General features: G+C 49.4%; 1 protein-coding gene across 1 annotated transcript in view; it reads left to right on the top strand.

The window, feature by feature from the left end:
- The window catches only part of ASTN2 (astrotactin 2), an 873,390-nt gene that overhangs the window by 633,024 nt on the left and 221,028 nt on the right, over positions 1 to 19,338 (top strand). The window contains exons 15-16 of the mRNA XM_042963755.1: positions 1,387 to 1,491; positions 4,541 to 4,720. Of these exons, the coding sequence (XP_042819689.1) occupies positions 1,387 to 1,491; positions 4,541 to 4,720 (285 nt within the window). The remainder of the gene's footprint in view (positions 1 to 1,386; positions 1,492 to 4,540; positions 4,721 to 19,338) is intronic.

Raw genomic sequence — 19,338 nt, 5'->3', positions numbered from 1 at the left:
GGGGACAAGAGAAAAGGACAGAAAATGTGCCTGCCATTTGCAGAGGATACATAACAACAATAATATTAACTGCTGATGTGACTAGCATTTCTTTTTCATGTATTTTTTTCCTGATTAAAAAAAAAGAGAGTTTTCAGTGCGAAGAGCAGAAAGTTTAGAAAATGCAAATAGATATAAATCAGAATACAAGAATCTTTTTATACACCCACCACCTAGAGTTAACCATTTGCTAACACTATGCTGGTTTCATCTTTGTTTATTCTTTGTCTATACCTGTGTTTTCCAAAATGCATTCTATGGAACATGAGTTCCAGTGAACCCTCTACGGAAATGGGATTCCTTGGTCAAAAAAGTTTGCAAAATGCTACCTTAAGTAGTACAGTACCCACACTGCTACCTTCCTAGAGCTTTAGAATGCATGTTAATCTAGCCAAGGTGCCAAGAAATTATCACAGATTAAAAAAAAATTTTTTAATGCTTATTTAGTTTTTAGAGAGAGACAAGAGTGTGAGTGGGGGAGGGGCAGAGATAGAGGGAGGCACAGAATCCAAAGCAGGCTCCAGGCTCCGAGCTATCAGCACAGAGCCCCACGTGGGGCTCGAACTCACCAACCTTGAGGTCATGACCTGAGCCAAAGTCGGTCTCTTCACCGACTGAGCCGCCCAAGTGCCCCAGAAATTACCCAGAGTTTTTAAAATCTTGCTTAATTTCATTTAGCTCGGTCTTACTTGAAATGTGAGCCTTTATGTATGTGCATGTGTGTCTTATGTGATACCGATGTTCACCCCATGTTTCCATGTTAGAAAACAGTGGTCCAAACAGGGGTCAGCCAACAGAAAGAGCCAGATAGTGAATGTGCTAGGCTCTACAGGAAGCTCTGTGGCACCTGCTGAGAACAACTGTCATGCTGTGAAAGCAGCCATAGGTGATACGCAGAGGACGGGCTGTGGTCACTGACCCTGTGCCTGCACATACAGCATTGACAGGTTCCCACAGGACTCCACTTCTGTTATCTTATTTGAGTCTCCCGAGGCATCTGTGAAATAAGGTCAGCATAGGTAGCCATAGTACCAGTGGGGAAACCGAGGCACTGAGATGTCTAATTTCCCATGGCAAGGTGCCAGCAGGATTACGTGGAATCATAAATCTGCTTTTGCTTGCTTATAAGCTGTTGGGCAGAGAAAAAGCAGGATTGGGGTTGAGATCAGAGGCCAGGAAGAGGCCTGGAGGCAGATCCAGATAAAGCTGTTGGCCCCAGTGAGAGCCCGCACGCCAAGGCAAGCATCTGCCTATTTAGAAGGGGCCATTACACAGCAGGGCTGCAGGCTGGGGGTTTTGGTGAGTGTTCTCTAAGTGCTGACCTCCCCTTCTTATTCTGTCCCCCAGGAGACATCAGGTATGACGAGGCCATGGGTTACCCTATGGTGCAGCAGTGGCGGGTCCGAAGCAACCTGTACCGCGTGAAGCTCAGCACCATCACCCTCTCGGCAGGTGAGGACCACGTCTCAGGCAGCCAGGGGGCTTGGTGCAATTCAGCACATGTGCCCAAGGGCTTAGGGGGTGCCAGGCCCTGGGTTGGCACTGGGGATGCTGAGGGAATGAGGCCATGCCCTCCCCGCCATGAAGGAGCCCACAGGGAGGGGGGACAGACAAGCAGACAGACAGTGACACCCTTACGTTTCAGTCGGTTCAATGCAACAGTGGGGCAGCAGTGCCCCAGAGGAGGGAGCTGTCTGCTCTGAGGAGTCCGAGCAGCTTCCTGGAGGAAGGGGTATCATAGCAGTATGGGGAAGGGTGAGTGGGAGATGGGGTAAATGACAATCTAAGTCACAATTATGTTCTGTGTATGTCAGGCCTGTGGATTATAAATTCTTCTGAGGCACTGGTTCCTCTGGTCTCTCCTGGATGATTTCCTTTCCTGTCCAACTCCTAGACAGCAATAACACATACCCCTCCAACACACGGGCACATATGCTGCCCATGCTCTACCTGCACAAACCCTGTGTTTCAGTTGACGAGGCACAATTTATAGTTCTCAAAATGGGCCATGTTCTTTCATGCCTCTGTGCCTTTGCACATGCTGTTCCCTCTGTCTGGATCTCCTGGCCCAGGGAACACATCGTGCAGTGCTGCAAGACCCCTCCTGTGTTCTCCATTCCCCTCAGAGTACTTCCGGATATTCCCTGTGAGCACCTGTATTAAAGCACTAACAAGTGCTAGGTGCATATCTGAGTCTTGTCTGTCTTCTCCCCTGACCCAAGAACTGTGGGTAGGGTGTAGGCCCTGTTCTTTCCTGTATCCCCTGTTGTATTCTCTGTAACTAACAGAGAATCAACACATTGTTGGCACTCTTGTTTGATAAAGGAATTTAAAAAAAAAAGGAAAACTGGAAAATTCAGAGTGAATGCAAGTTTCTGGAAAGATGGGGGTTTCTACCCCGGCTGTTACTCATAACGCTGCCACTGAATGATTGTCCCTGTGTCTCCTACTTACTGCCACATCTTTTCTTATCTTTTTCAATATCACTTTGTTCACGAGCAACACGGAACTCTTTTAGTCTAGGAATCAGGGGACTTTCCCATCTGGGAAGTACAAATAGTGATTATTGCTGATGTTGGCTAAGTCCTTTCTAATGATTTTTTTTTTTTTTTATCTTAGGACTTCTATCAGTCCTGCAAGGAAGGCATTATTTATCCCATTTTTTTCCAGATGAGGAAAGTGAGGGTCAGAGAGGTTAAGTAACTTGCCCAAGGTCACACTAGTAAGTGGCCGAACAGGAGCAGAGCAGGGATTTGATTACAGTTTTGTCTGCCTGGATAAAGAGCCACAGGTCATCTCCATGGTGTTGTTATTTATTATTTAAGAGAAATGATCTCATCATTAACACTGCTGCATTAATTACCCAGTTGTATGAGTTAACAGATTGATGGAGAGGGGTTGTCCTAATCAAACAGCCATTCTTTTGAGGCATGTTTCTGTTTTCCCTACCACCCACACTCTTGCACGGCACTTGTGAATGAGACTGCGATGTTTGTGTTAAAACTACAAAGGTGTATCAGCTTTAATTAATCGATAATGATGCTCCTGGGAACCCCTTGTAAATCAAGTGTTGGCAAACTGCAGCTCATTTCTACTGTTGGAGAAGGGCTTGCTTGCTGTTTTACATTGTACTTTCATGCGGCACAGAATCCACTGCTCTTGGAAGAATGGTGGTTGGTGTCCCCGCCTTGTCCCAGGACCTGTGCCCTGTACCGGGGTGGGGCGGGGGTGGGGAAGGACGCGTTTCCAGACTCAAAGACGAGTGGACTAGCTTCTGCCGTCAAGGTGGCGCCCCCTGGCGGTGCAGAGTGTAGGTGCGGCTGGCCAGGACTGTGTGAATGGTTTCTTGGGAGGGTGGGGGTGACTTTCCGGAGACTTCGTGCACAGGGAGGACATAGGGAAGAAGTGGGGAGGCCATTCAGGTGGGTGGTGGTGTGAATGTGTATGGGTGTTGCGTGTCGGGGGATGTACGTGAAGAAAGGATGGTGGAGATCTCAGGTCACATTTAGGAGAAATCAGAAGGCTGATTTGGCTGGATGTAAAGCCTGATGTGGGTGGCTCATGGGAGATGCCCTTGGAGGCCTGGAATGCCAGGTAAGGTCACTGGACTGGTCATCTAGTAGCAGGAAGGAGCCCACGCAGGACTTAAGGCTCTTGGAAGCACAGCTTGGTGACCTGCCTGCCGGGGGAAGGTGAGGGGGGACAGCAGTTGCTGAGTGATTGCTGTGCAGGCACCATGCTGGGCACTGAGGACCTAGGTCTCTTTGGCACAGGACTAAGGACAGTAGAGCAGCAAAGGAAGCCCTTGGCCATGTCTGGAGAGAGAACATACCACTGTTTTGGGAAGGCAAAGGCAGAGGCAGAAGGGAAAGTAGTGTTATAGGAAGCTAAGCCAGGGATCAAATCTTAGCACGCAGAGTATCTGCTGAGCCTAGGCCAGTGCAGCCCCGGGGCTCCAGCCATGGAGAGTTCAAGCCCTGGGTGACTGGATGCCGCGGGAAGTGCATATGCTTTGGAGTGAGAGCAGAAGGGGCTGGGAATCCTAGCTCCTCTGGCTGGAAGACCAAGGAAATGATTTATAGTCTGAGATTTGACTTGCTCACATACACAGCGGGGGGTGCCCTGTTGGGGCCTAAACTAAATTGGACAAAGTGGGCGAAACAGTGAGCAGTGTGCTTGGTACACATTAGTTGCTCGGGACAGACATCAACTTTGATTTCCTGATCATGACTTCCAGGTCCCATGATCTAGGTCGCCAGGCTTTTGGCCTTACTCCGCTGTTGTTCCCCTCTCAGTTGTGGGTCCACCAGAGGGACCGACCTTTGCCGTGTGAGCAAAGGGGAACTTGTCGCGTATGTTCAGACCAGTGCAGCCAGCAGGCTGATGCGGTGGTGAGGGATAAGGCACCAAACCTGGCTGGAAAGAGCCCCCCGCCACTTACAGTTTGGCAGCCACTGGCCTCCCAAATCTGACCACCTCCCCCCACTCCTCCTCTGTCCAGGCTTCACCAACGTCCTCAAGATCCTGACCAGGGAGAGCAGCCGGGAGGAGCTGCTCTCCTTCATCCAGCACTACGGCTCCCACTACATCGCAGAGGCCCTCTATGGCTCCGAGCTCACCTGTATCATTCACTTCCCCAGCAAGAAGGTCCAGCAGCAGCTGTGGCTCCAGTATCAGAAAGGTAAGCCTGCAAATGCTTGCTGAAGTTGGCAGCTGGGTGGAGTGTGGAGGTAAGGCTCCTACAGGCTAAATCCTGGCTCTGTCTTGTACAGGCTGTGTGCCCTTAGGCGGTCCCCGCCCCAATCTGGGCTTCCTTGCACCACTGACCCTATAAGGGGCCGTATGATGATATCTCAGGATTCTTCCAGTTCAGGCATTTTCTGAGGCTGCAAGGTGGTGGTCAGCACTCCAGAACTCTGGTCTTCTCCCGCAGGCTCCTTGTTCCCAGCTCTCTCCCCTTGAAACAACTGTTGGGGGAGAGTTAGAGGGGTGGGAGTGGTGTCTCCTTGACCCCTTCTTCTCTCCAGGCTGCTTGGAAGCCTGGCAGCCATCTCTTTGTGTCTGAGGGCACAGTTTCGAATCTGTCCCACGGAGGGCCTTCTGTCCTCAGGGAGGGTCACCAGATCTTATCTCCTTTCAATCCTCAGCTGTTACCAGAGTTGGAACTCCCCAGATCAGATGCAGGAGACCAGTCTCCACCACCCCACCTTGGGAACTTCATTCCCTTCCCACCTCAGTTTTCCCTTCCTATGAAATGGGCACTTTAGCTGTTCTTGTCTGCCTCCCACATTAAAGGGTAGTAGTTTGTGTAGCAGCATTTTGAGAAAGACAGGCATATGGCATACATGAATGAGGTATGTTAACAGGCCTGTGTATTCACATCCCCATTTCACATGGGAGAAAATGCGTCTCAGTTGTGCCAAGTCAAATGCCCAGAGATACACAGCTAATAAGTAGCAGGGCGAGAATTGCTTCCTGTTAGCGTTCATTACTGTTAGCATCGATCAACTAAGAAAGAAGAGTTCTCGATGGACGATGGACGGAAAGGGTGGGGAGCAATGTTAAACATGTGCTTGCACCGTCGCCACATGGCTCAGCTCTGTCTCAAGAACCGGATCAGCCGTAACCCTCAAACCCGCAGAACGTGGGGGCCACCAGGGACCTTACACGTCTTGCTGGGCTTAGCAACCCAAGTTTGCAGTTGGGAAAACTAAGGCCCAGAGGGAGGAGGAAGCTTGCTTAGCATCACAGAGCTCCGCTGGGTGGGCCAAGACGAAGTGGGGCGCTTCAAGCTCCCCATCAAGGGTTTTGCATGCCGCCCCTCCTCCCTGACTGGATGGTGCCCCACTGTACCTGCATTTGCCATCTCTAGAACTTTTCCTTCTGTCCTGGGGCCTTGAGACCCCCACCATGGTCTCACCTCTCCCTGCCTCCTGTGTGCAACTGTGTGGGCCACAGGGTGGTTTATAGATGCGGGGGACATAATTGAGTTGTCTGGGAATAGCTCTGTTTTATGGCTGTGACAATGACGGTCTTTAAGGAAGTGCATTAAATCAATAGAAGTCTCGTTGTCTTCCCCTATAAATAACGTGACACATCATTAAGCAGGGCAATAAGCTTCAGGACTTTGAAGTAATACAATTAGGTTATGTTTATAAAAAGCTTCGCTCACTGTGGCCGCTGAACTAACTCGCCTCGGCCCACGTTTGGGGCCTGGGAGAGCACTCTCATGCTAAGTACCACGTCAGCTGCTTCCAGGCCTTGGACTGTTGCACTCCAGAAAATCCCACTCCTCATACAGTGAATGCATGGACTCTGTTGCAAGTCAGATGGTTTGGGGGCAGAGAGGAGGCCTGAAAGGGCATCTGGGGGCCCCTTTAAGACTCCAGAGTCTTCGGGTTTGCCACAGACTTGCTGGGAACCCTTGGTGTGGTAGTTTTTCTCTCTGGGCTGCCCGTGCTGAGGCGCTTTCCTTCTTCTATCATCCAGGCTTGCCCCTAAGAAGAGCACAGGAATATGCTGAGGCCACCTTAACACTAACGTGTGCGTTCCTCTCTCTGTCCACCTGGTGTGATCTAGATGGCACATTAAACACGATGGTTTTATTTTTTAAATGTGGGAGTGATGTTTGCGAGTGGGAGGCTGAGAAGCCGGGGATTCCACCCCCCACACCCCAAAGAATTGAAAGAACTCTGGGCTCAGAGATAGCAGGTGACCTTTCTCTCCCCAGCCATCAGCTCTGTGTCATGGGCGCTTGCTAAACAAGGGCTCCCTGGGAAGCAGGTCAGGGTGGATCTGGGTTTGGAAGCTGATCACTCTGGCAGCAGAGCTGTGGGAAGAGGAGAGCTAGTGTGGGGCTGAGCCGGACAGACAGGCTTGCAAGCCTCCTGCTGGGTAACCTCGGGCAAGTAACTGCTACGTTTCGGTGCCCCCGCTTGTTAAATGAGAGATAGTAATTCCCTTGTGGGGCTGTTGGGAAAATGAAATGAGATAATACAGGTAAGATGTCTGGCATAGAGTAAGCACATGAAAAACTGTAGCTTAAAATAAAGCAAAACGTGTGGACGTCTGCTGAGGATTTCTGGTCCTGGCCACAACTCCTGGCTCACGTGTAAACTCAGCCCTTACTTCCCCCTGTAACGCACCTATTATGTGTCAGCATAATAGGACAATCCCTGCAAATATCCTTCCAACCAGAGAGTGTAGGGGCGGAGGGGTTCCTGGAGTCTTTGAAATCTATGGTTAGCTCCACATGATGGCTTGTCCTTGGCTGGAAAGACCAAGGCTGGAAGAGAAGGTCAAGAAAAAAGACCCAATAGGGCATGGGTATTGAGCACAGACATGAGTAGAGCACTTCACAGAGTATGGTTCCACTGGTTCTCCCACGTACCCCCGGAGGCAGAGAAAGCAAGGATACTACTCACCCCTTATCTTAAAGAAGGGGAACCTGGAGTGTAGAGAAGAAAAGGGGCTTGTCAGGGCCACACAGTTTGTTAGTGAATGAGATGGTGTTTGAATTCCAACCTGAGTACAGTGTTCCCTAGATCTTGTGTCCCCAGAAATTACAAATAAATGCCCCAGCCTTTCCAGATTTACTAATCATGGGGCTCTGTCTCCTGTTGTGACACAAAGCAGCCACTGGAAAATCACTGGAAAGCCCAGGGGGGTGGGGTGAATGTGCCTGATTAAAATATCCTCATGAGAGGTTCATTTTATTCCCCTAAGTGCTTCTAAGTGTGCATTCCACAGGGAGAAAAAAGTCACATTTATCATGCATTAATTCTGTAATTCACTAATACCCAAATGCTCCTTCTTGGCAGACCTCACACCAGGTGCTAGGGGCACCGCAGTAGACAAGATGTGGGCACTGTCCCCTGTTGTTCATCACCAGTCTGTCTTAGACTTTCAACATTTTACCATTTTTGTTGTAGCCTTTTTTTTTTTTTTTAATTCACTGGTAAATAGCTGGAAAGAGGGAGGGACTGACACATGGTAAAGAACCCAGTCACTATCATGTGATGGCCCATACCTTTCCTTTCATGTGCCAGTTTTGATCAGTTAGGGAGTAGCTTGTCTAGGCCACTGTATGGAGCTCATTGAAGTCACTGGCCAAGAACATTATGATCAGTTAACATCTGCTGTGATGCAGATAGCGGGGAGGGGGGTGGTCTATGTATTGCTCTCCCTGCAGTAGGGCAAAGTGAATGCTAAAGTAACAGACCCACCTTGTGACACTGATTCCAGAGGGGGACTGGGTATGCCAAGCAGGACTAGAAAGATCTAGGCAGGGAGGTGGGGCTTTCTACCACCAAGTGGGTCTGGTCAGCATTTCACCGGTCTGGAGGGGACCAGAGCACGGAACAGGCCAATTAGATGGTGCCTGTCAGAACCCAGGAAGACTTAGAAGGCAACCAGAGTAGCCAAAATCATCGCTGGACCCTCCAGGCCCAGGCAGGCTTAGTGTGGAAGCTGCTTAGCCTGTCCGTCTCCTTTGACCTTCACCTCTCCTCCCAGGTGGTGCCCCAAGGACCACATGGAGTTTTGAGTCTCTTGCCTCAGCTCACTTTTCACTAAATACTGCTGTGGTCTTGATATGTGTGTATTTTAAAAAGCTACCTTTCTCCCAATTGGGCCTCCATTTCACTCCTTGACTTGATATTCACATATTCTGCTTAGCTGTGACCTTGATACATGAGACTTTTATCATGATTAAGAACTCTCTCTATGAAGTTATCTATCCCCTGGCTACCTTGGATAAAGACTTCCTCATTCGGAGATAAAGCAGAGGTTTTGCAATCAGATGGACTCTGGTTCAAATGCAAGCTCTACCTCTTACCAGCTGTGTATTCTTGGGCAAATTGATTCACTCTCTAGATCAGTCTCCTCATATGCAGAACACGGGCTCCCATGAAAGCATAGCGTATCGATGGACTCATCTAGCACTGAGCTGGGCACCTAATTATCATCTTGATCCAACCCATTCCTTCCCCACCATAGTTGCCATGTCTGCTCAGGTAACTGCGTTTGTGTGTGTGTGTGTGTGTGTGTGTGTGTGTGTGTGTGTGTACGTGCACATGTGCACACACGTGTGTAAAAGAGAGACAGAGAGAGACCAACTGAAGGAGGTAGGAGGAGTCAGAAAAAAAGAGAGATAGGCAAAGGCAAACCAAGATACACACACACACAGATACCCAAAGGAGAGACCAAGAAAGTGTAGAAGAGACAATTTATGCAATTAATATGACTTTTCCAAGTTTATAGACTCTGTGACCCTGTGAAAGGACATCTTCCAGTGAAGGTTATACTGCTCTTGAGTTAAGATTGGGATAGTCCATGGTATAGAGATGTCCTCACAGATAAATGCCTAGTGCCACCTTTAAAAGCTGTTTTATCTCTATTATAATTTCCCAAGACTGTCCAAGGGAATGAATTTCTGCATTTCCATTTGAATTACAATGCACTTTTGAATGTCAGCTGAGGCATTCCTAGACTCCTCTTTAAAGGAGGTTTGGCTGTTTGAAAGGCAGCCCAGGGGTTGAGGTGGGGGGGAAGAGAAGGGAAAGAAAGTCAAATGTCACCTCCTTTTGTGAGGACAGTTGTGGCCAAGGGGCTGATGCGGGCTGGAGAACTCTCTGGGGCTTTCAGTTTCCTGAGGGAGCTTGCTTCAAAGACAGCAACCAGACATGAAAGGAGTCGTTCTCAGAGCCGAGAACTGCCTGGGCACCGGTTTACTTCTCTGTAGATTCAATCATCGGGGGCAGTTTTCAGGTCCCGTTTGCTTGACCTTGTGTTAGCAGTTGACAGAGTTGACCACTTCCTGCTTGAGGCGCTTTCTGTGTTTGCTTCCATGGCACCAGACCTTCCTTGTTGGCCACCTCCCTTCTTGCCGGCTCCTTTCTCTGTCTGCTGCATCCTCCTCTGCCAAACCAGTTGGTGTGGCTGCACAGGACCCTGGCCTGGGCCCTCTTCTTGGACTGTCCTTCCCTCTGTGGGGACTCTGTCACCATCCCTACAATTGATGACTTCCACTTCACACCTGTGCCTCCAAGCTTTCCTCTGGTATTTGCTGTTATGCCAGCTCCCTTGCCCGCCCAAACTCTGCCCCACACACCCTAGACAACCTAGCAATTTCCGGTGTTCTCGCAAAACGTGCCATGATCTGTTTGGATCTTGGGAAGGGAGACAGAAGGCTGAGTCCTTCTTCTTCTTCTTTTTTTTATTTTAATTTTTTTTTAACATTTATTTATTTTTGAGAGACAGAGAGAGACAGACTGTGAGTGGGGGAGGGGCAGAGAGAGAGGGAGTCACAGAATCCGAAGCAGGCTCCAGGCCCTGAGCTGTCCGCACAGAGCCTGATGTGGGGCTCGAACTCAAAAACTGTGAGAAGTCGGACACTTAACTGATTGAGCCACCCAGGCGCCCCTGCTGAGTCCTTCTTAATGTCTCCCTCTCCCTCCCCCCGCCCATTTTGCAAATGTGATCCATTTTAATTCCCAGTTAGGTCTTGAATTTACCCTTTTCTTTCCATCTCACTGCGGTCGCTCTGTCACAAGTTGCCATCGTGACTTGTCTGGACTCTAGCATTGGCATCCTACCTGGACTCCCTGCATCCACTCCTGTCCCCCATCAACCCAAACCACACAGCAGCCCTCAGGACATGGACGAGTCAGGGCTCTCCAGAGAGATGGAACCAACAAGATGGTTGGTTGGATGGATATGTAATATTCATGTAAAAGATACATTTGATACACACACACACACACACACACACACACGGAGAAAGAGAGAGAGATTTATTATAAGGAATTGGCTGTGACTGATGTTATTGTGCAGGCTAAGTTTCAATCCAAGATCTGTTCAGCGGACTGGAAATTCAGGAGAGCTGGTAGTATAAGTTCTAATTCCAAAGCTGGTGGGCTTGGGACCCAAAAAGAACCAATGTTTCAGTTTAAGTCCAAAGGCAGGAAGAGAATGACGTTCCTGCTCAAACAGTCAGGCAGGAGGAGTTCCTTCTCACGGGAGGGTCAGCCTTTTTGTTCTAGTCAGGCCTTCAACTGATTAGATGAGGCCCACCCACATTAGGGAGGGCAGCCTGCTTTAGTCTTCTGATTATCTCATCCAAGACACCTTCACAGACACAGCTAGAATAGTGTTTGACCAAATATCTGGACACCCCATGGCTCCGGCAGGATTTCGCATAAAACCAACCATCATGGGATGTTTCTAAAACAGACATTCCTTCATGCCACTTCTTGAATGAAAACTCCTGGGTGCTGTGTCCTTGCCCTGAGGTTAATTTCCAGACTCTTCTGCACGGCCTCAGGGCCCTCCCAGATCTGCTGTGTCCCCAACCGACTGCCCCTTCTTCGGGCCCCATCTGCCCCAGGCCATCTGCCTTTCAGTCACACGCAGCCTCATGCTCCTTAACTACAGCAGGAGTCAGGGATCAGAGCCTGTCCACATCCATCTATGCCAGGGTCTCAGCCAGGTGGTGGGATGTGGCTGAGGACCCCTCTCCCTTCCCCTTGCACCGTGGCTTCGACGCAGCTACTTGTAGGATGCATCTAGCTCTGAGGGAGAGGGGAGGGTAGAACGGTCAGGGGAGGTTAAGGGAGAGCTGGACACTCACTCGCTAGTCTGCAGCACGCCAGAGGAGGGAACCCACTTCTTTCTCCTCAGAGCCTTGCAAAAAGACGATACAGGATGTGGTTCATTAAACACAAATAGGCCCATGAGACTGCCATTTCCACCAGATGAAATTACCAAAAAAAGCATTTGTTCCCCGCTTTAGATTGAGTCCATCTGGAACGGAACACCCTAGTCTTCTTCCTATTGGTGCGTACCAAGAATAATAATCCTTCACGGCGCTCGGCGCAGAGCAACTCACAGGGCCCTCTCACGTACATTATTTCATCCAATGTACTCCTCGCACAACAGGCCTGGAAGGGAGGCGTTGCTGTCTGCATTTCATGCTTGAGGAAACTGAGGCTCAGAAGGGTAAGGCGACCTGAGGGAGTTCGCACCAGGGAGCGTGGCAGAGCAGGGATTTGAACCCAGGCTGCTTTAATCGTGAAGACCCTGTGTGTGCATAGCACGGCGGCCTCAGAGAACTCTCTAGATGCTGGCTGGCATGAGACCCAGGGGAGCTGTTTGCACTCCTGTTCTGTTTCTCTTATCCACCACTGGAAGAACTGAGGGAAGCAAAGACTTAGAGTGTAGGCCCTCAGCTTGGGCGGGGGAGGAGGTACTCTATGCACCGATACCCCTCTGGTAGCTTAATTCTCTGTCTTAGCTTAGCCACAGCACTGCCAGACAAAGCCAAACCCTAAAACGTCAGAGCTGGAAGAGGCCTTGGCAGGCATCCAGCTAGGGTGAGCTTCTCCTTATGCGCCGGTTTTGATCAAAAGGTAGTAGCTGCCTGGAACGCTTGTGGAAAGAGATCCTGGGTCAGGACCAGGCTTGGTGACAGGAATCCAGTGGTCACTTAGCGACACCTACCATGGGCACGAAAGGAAGAAACAATGACTCTTGTGTAAGGCATTCTCTATTCTCATCTGGGCTGGCTGTTCCCATTCTACAGATGGGAAAGTTGAGGTCTGCTTTTGCAATCTGTTAGAACCTATAGTTGCAACATAATAACCAGCTAACAGCGTTGTTTTTTTTTTTTCTTCACCCTCCTGAAAACTCAGAGCAAATTCAAAGTCTCCTGCTTGCCAAAGCCCCCCATATCCTCAGAGATGGCAGAGTTATGGGTGGACAGACTGCATATTTTCTTGTTTTAGGGTATGTGCACACACAAATACATCCTCCCCTGAAGCCCTGGAGACCACCCCTGTTGTCCTTCCCCTTAGGGCAACAATACAAGGTGGATACTGCTGTAAGCTGGTTACCCTTGATTCTATTCGGCCAGGGGCAAAACCACACTTGTTCTGCTATCACAGGCCTATTCCCAGGAAGGTGATACAGGGACTGAGGGAGCGGGGCTGTCCGAAGGGACCCTTCTCTCTCATCAGTCCTGCACTAAGAACGTGGAATTTCCCTGGAGATGAATATGGGGCTTTTGTTCTCTCTCTGCCTTTAGCCCCTTAGTGAGAACAGAATGGTCTGGAAGGAACCCTGGTGCACGGAGGGAAGCTTTTGCCTTCCCCAGGTCGGCAGCAGCAGATAGAACCTATCAACCCGAGAGCAGCCTCACTCACAGATGTCACGGCACGGGGTGTGTTTCCTGCCGCTCTATCTCTCCTGTTCTTCCTTCATACCTTCTCACCCCTCCATCTTTCCACACTAGGGGGTCCACTAGTGGGTCCAGCTCCTGGGATATGCCAGGTTCTGTATCAGGTGCTGAGGCTGCAAGGTGAGTGAGACCCACCCCCTGCTGTCAGGAAGCTCACAGCCAAATAGGAGAGATTAACAGGTGGATAGACAGTTACAACCCTTTTGATAAATGCTGCAACAAAGGAAAGCATGCGCATGTGCGTGTGTGCACTGTGTGTGTGTGTGTGTGTGTGTGTGTGTGTGTGTGTATAGGGTCAGGAGTGAAGGAAGCAAGCCTGGGAGACTGGCCCCTAACCACGTAGGGTGGCTGGGAACTTTCCTGGAGGAGATGTCCCAGCAGAGCCCGGGAGGGTATGGGCATTTGCCAGACTGGGGTGGTAGAGAAGGGATTTGCAGGGGACAAGACGTGAATCTGGGGTGTGGGAAAGCCTGGTGAATGCTGAGTCCTCTCAGGCCAGTTTGCAGCAACAGTGCCTGAATCTCTCCAGGTGCTCTTTAGGGACACCGCTGGCTTCTTTTTTAGGTCTTTGAACGTCTCCGTTGCTCAGTCTTCCAAGTAGTTAGAGAAACTGCCATTGCCTCTGTCCATAGCTGAGTCCTCTCGCAGAAGGGCGAGGCTGCATCTCCAAATGCCTGCAATGGAGTCAACACACGGGGCTAGTTTCAGAGGTACCTGGGGAATAGTTAGGAAAGCATCAAGGTTATTATGAAGATGGCATGAGGTCGTGTGATGAGTTGACTTGTAGGAACTCAAATCAGTCATTGTTCCCCCCTCCTTATCAAAAGCGTACCTTTCAACAAATACCGACATACATACCCGGTGTACGTGAGTCTTCTGCCCCGTTTGCCAGATGTGTGACTAGGGCAAGGCATTTTGATTTGCTGAGTCTCAGGGTATCTTCAAGATGGGTATAGTGATGCCTGCTTCACAGTATTGTTAGCAGAATTAGCAGAAACAATGATTATAAAGTGATAATCACTGCACCTGGCATATAAGAAATACTCAGGAAATGCGAGCTGTTATTGTGATCATTTATTACTGTGAGACGCAGTTGAGTCAGTGATGATTGTTATTACCATCAGTTTCCCAAAACAAAAAGCCTAATGGTATAGCTCTTTCCAGTCCTGAGTACAGAAGCCTAGATAAGCCTGAAGTCATGGCTGTTTCCCACTGGATGATCTGCCAGCTTGAATTTGAGTCCTGCCTGAACCTGGGGGTGGTTGGGGTGGGGAGGGGAGCAAAATTATCAAAAAGCACAGCCTGGAACCCAGCAGTGGGGCACAGGGGAGTGTTTGCACAGCTGGGCACTGAGCTTATAATACACGAGAAGGATGTGTAGCGCTGTGTGCGTTGGGGAAAGGGATGGCGGAGGAATGGGCAATGATGACTGATTCGTATGCAGTTCCTACTGTGGGCCAGTTAATCACATGATCTTGCGTTGTCTTCATGAGAAGCCGGCAGGGCCCAGAGTATTATGTCCATCTTCCAAATGAGAAAACTCATCTGCTTAAGGTCACGTGGCTGGTAATAGGCAGAGGCAGGATTCTATCCCAGGACTGTGTCACTCTAGAGCCCCAATGCCCTACTTCATCCCTGTAAGAACAGATGCCAGGTACTGAGAACCACTATACGCCAGCAGGCATGCTGCGCACCTCGCATACAGGATCTCAGTGAATCCTAACAACAAACCCTCTGAAGCTGGTGTCTTCCTGCCTAGGAAACTGAGACTCAGGAGGTGCTGGGGTGGGAGGGGGGATGTATATAATCCAGAGACATATAGCTGGTGGAAATACCTGCTCTTCCCTTTCTTTCTTTTCTTGCTCAGGGCCTCTCACCATTTACGTTTTGCTGTTACTTAACCACAGTGGGCACTCCAAAAAGTGTCCTCTCTGGGAGGCATTTCTCTTCCTCTTGAAACAGGTAGACATACTTCATCGGAAGAGTGAAAAAATAGAGGCAGATAGACCAGCATGATTCTAGCCTGCATGATGTCGGTCAGTTGGTTCCAGATTCTTGTTTTCTATCAACACCCTGGCTTTGGGTCGGGGCGCAGGCTTCGAGCCAGGTCTTAGAGACTGACTTGACCGCTGATCATTGGGTTGGAGCTGGTCTTCATCTGACACACAAGCACTAGACCCCAAGTGTTCCTCTGTAGGATTCTTGGAGTCTGCCCTTCTGTTTCCTCACATTCCATGGGCGCCCGATGGAAGGCTTCTTTTAGAGATCTTGGTCCAAGAAGTCCCTGAAGTCTGAGGCACCACAATCACTGAAATTCACAACCGGAAAGACCCTTAATTCAATAAATCTATTAACTGTAGATGATGAAATGGGTAATGAAAAACTTGTTCAAAGGGAACTATAAACTAGTGACAGGGTTAGGACTCAAACCAGCTCCCTTTTCTTTCTTCCTTCTCATTCCAAGAAGATGTGTTAAGAGACCCTTTGTCCAAAGGTATCTCCTTTTTGTTTCTAACAGCTTTATTGAGGTATATAATGTACATACCACACGTCAAAGGTATCTTTTTGAGCCTTCTCTTCCGGTGGTGATTCTGCACAAAGACACAGTTTGGGTTGAGTTTCCAGAAGGAAACACAACTTTTCATTATTGTCTCGTTGAGAAGCTTCTTCAAGGAAAATGAAATCGGAGGTAAACATGCCTCCCACTTTCAACTATGTCCCGTTTTCTGTCCCACCTACTGTCAGTGATTCAGGGAGGCAGCTGGTGGGAGGGGGACAAGGGGGCACAGCCAGCAGGGGCTAAATGCAATACAAAGTGTTCATTTACATTAACGTATGAGCGAAGCCGACCCCCTGCCCTGGTTTTGTCCAGCAACAGTTTTAGTGTCTACTCTGTGCCAATGAGGCACCAAATTCAACGTGGCTCTCCCTTCGCAGAGCTCAGTCCAGACTTGGAGAGAGATAGGTAATGAGGAAATCACAATGCAGCGTGGAAACGCTAGGAGCAGCAGCCACACAAAGCGTGGCTTGGACACCCGACTCAAACTGTGCGTTGGGTCAGGAGGGGCATCCCAGGAACCCTGCAGGAGGCAAGGTTTAGGCCACGTAGGTGGGTAGGGAGAGGGGAAGTTTCAGGTAGCAAGACACGCGTGTACAGAAAAGGCCCTGAGATAGGAGACAAAAAGTGTATGGAGCAGATTGCTAGGGAGGAGCTGAGATAAACGCCAAATCCCCCTAGATGCGTGGACCATGTTAAGAAATGCGCCCGTTTTAGTAGGAGCCGTTTAAGGTCGTTTAAAGATTTTTGTGTCATATTAATTTGCATTTCAAAAAACGACTGATTTTGGCTGGTGCAGGGTGGGGCTGGACCTGGGATTGAAGGACGAGTATACGGGATGCTAGATAAGAGTCATCCGGGAAGATCAGTTAGGAAGTTGTAGCCTTGTTTCAGGAGAAAAATGATAGCAGCTTAACATTTCGTAGTCGTGAAGCTGGAGAAAACAGAAATAAATGGGTAAGAAATGGGGGCGCTGAAGGGTTTCTTTTGTTTTTAATTTTTTTTTAATGTTTATTTTTATTTTTGACAGAGACACAGCATGAGCGGGGGAGGGGCAGAGAGAGAGGGAGACACAGACTCGGAAGCAGGCTCCAGGCTCTGAGGTGTCAGCACAGAGCCCGACGTGGGGCTCAAACTCACAGAGTGTGAGATCATGACCTGAGCCGAAGTTGGACGCTCAACCGACTGAGCCACCCAGGCGCCCCAGAAGGGTTTCTTAAAGTAGAGCAAAGGAAGGTCAGCACGTGTTGGAGAGCAGAGCTCAGGTTTGAGGACAGTGAGCGTGAGGGTTCTCAGGGAGGTCTTCATCCAGCACAGCAGCCCACAGTTCACATTCCGATTGGCAGTACAAAGTGGGCAGCTGGACATACCCCAGACTGGTAATGAGGGGAAAAAACAAACAAACCGAAAATGCAGGTTTGGGACCCGGTTGGTAACCGTCATAGGAGACAGAGCTCCTTGTATAAAGACACAGCTCCCCTTTTGCAACTTGTCTCCTCAGGGAGCAGCCTTCCCCATCCTCCCCCCCCCCCCCCCCCCCCCCCCCCGCCAGCCCTGGGCCCAGTATTGTTTCTGAGGTTTTCTTTAGAGCGGCTTTATTTCATTTAGAGGGGCTGTGCATGCTTCTCGTTTCTGGCCAGCTTTTCCTTCTGTAAAATGCTGTGGGATAGTGCATGTTAGGTAGGCTGGCGTTAACGTCTCCCATTTCATGGAGGAGGGAGAAGGGCCTGTGCAGCCATCGACGCCAGAGCAGGAGAGAAGAATACATCCTGCTAGGGCTTTGGCCTCAGCATTTGTATTTCATTTAGCTAAGAATTAAGTAGCCTTTATGGGAGGTGCAGGGTGGATGGCCCATCTGTGTATGGATCACACGTTTCTTCCAGCACATCCATCGGCACAAGCTTCCTTCTCCTGCATCCAGCCCTGAGCCAGGATCAGGGGAGATACGAAGCATGCCCGCTCCCTTTCCACCCTTTGAGCCACGATATTTACAGTTTATTTCTAACCCTGCTCTAGAATCATCAGGCTTGCAAACAAGTTTCAGGTCCTTGGGCCTGAGACAGTTAGGGTTTTTATTCTCAAGTTTAGACATTAAGTGTCATTTCACAGAAACAGCCTTATTCATGTGGTTGCTCATAAACTACATTCGTAAAACTCAATTTATCATACTCTGAGGTGTGCCGTCACAGGGCAGTAGTGGGATGGACTCCCACCCGGTATGCATGCGGTTTGGCCACAGAACTGATGCTCCCGCCCACACATCAAGATATAAAAGGGCTAATCGCTCACATAATGAGGCTTTCTGCTCTCCCGAAGGTCCCAAGCGGCTTGAGAAAACAAGGAGAGACTGGCCTGGCTAGTATATAATGGGCAGGGGGGTTGGGGTATGTCTCCACTGTTTGAAATTCCCTCTGGCACCAAGAGTGGGGGCACCTGGGTTTGCCAAATGAGGGGCTGATGGGGAAGTGGGGAGTAGCGGGGCTTGGATGCTGTCAGAATCCAAGCATCAAATATGGAGTCAGAATCATTACAATTCACCCTGGATGTTTGGTTACTGAAATGTGCTATGATTCATTTAATTGAACTTGAACGTGTGTAAGTAAGCCATTATGGCACTCTATGAGGGCTGCAGTGTGAGGGTGGTAAGGGAAATGAAAATTCTACTAAATGCCTTATATAAGAGCCCAACGCTGTGTATTTTGAGAAATGAAATGAGTGCTTTGATCACTATCAATAATGTCTGAAGCTCTGAAGGCGATAAAGTGTCTTAGTGAGGACTTTTGTTATCGATTTAGTTTGTGTAGAGACATGTGTGATCTTGATTTGTTTCGGGTATCTGTGACACAAGAGATTTCCAGAGATCCTAGATGGAGGACTGTTGCACCCACTGACTGGACCAGATGAACACATCTTTGGCAATGGCCCAAGAGTACAGAGGAATGTAGAGATGGGTTGGACTGTTGGCCAGGGCGTCCAGTGAAAAGAGGACTGCATGAAGTTTGGCCAGTTGTGTTGCCTCTTGGGTCCTGTCTTGCTATCAGGAACATCCCAGTGAAGGACTGAAAAGCAGCAGCTTTCCAGCAAATTCGATCATATATGATGGTTGGTGATGCCATCTATAAAGTTACTGGGTTGATCCTAGGGGACTCCTCAGATAGCCAAGGGGTCTTGGAAAAGAGGTGACCTTCTCCAGCACCATGGTATCCAGCCAAGGACCAAGGATGGAGGGGGGACCCTGTCCTACAGACGGGGCATGCCAAGGGCCTACGTTTGGCTCTGTGCTATAGCAGGGGGGTCTCGTGGCTGTGCTGAACTTTCAGAGTGCTGCTTCCCCAACCCAAGGCCTAATGGGCAGCAAGGGATGGAGGGCCACAGGTTCAGTGTCCGTGACAACCAGCCTTTGTTTCCAGGAGAGCCCAAGATGCAGCCAGCAATTGCACTCTAATGGCTTATGTTAATTTTTGTAATTACTTGAGTTCATGAATAATGACCCAGAGGAAAAATCCTT

The sequence above is a fragment of the Panthera tigris genome, chromosome D4, assembly GCF_018350195.1.
Source record: "Panthera tigris isolate Pti1 chromosome D4, P.tigris_Pti1_mat1.1, whole genome shotgun sequence".
Lineage (NCBI taxonomy): Eukaryota > Metazoa > Chordata > Mammalia > Carnivora > Felidae > Panthera > Panthera tigris.
Note: the sequence above shows the minus strand (reverse complement) of the source record. Positions and strands in the feature narration are given on the sequence as shown.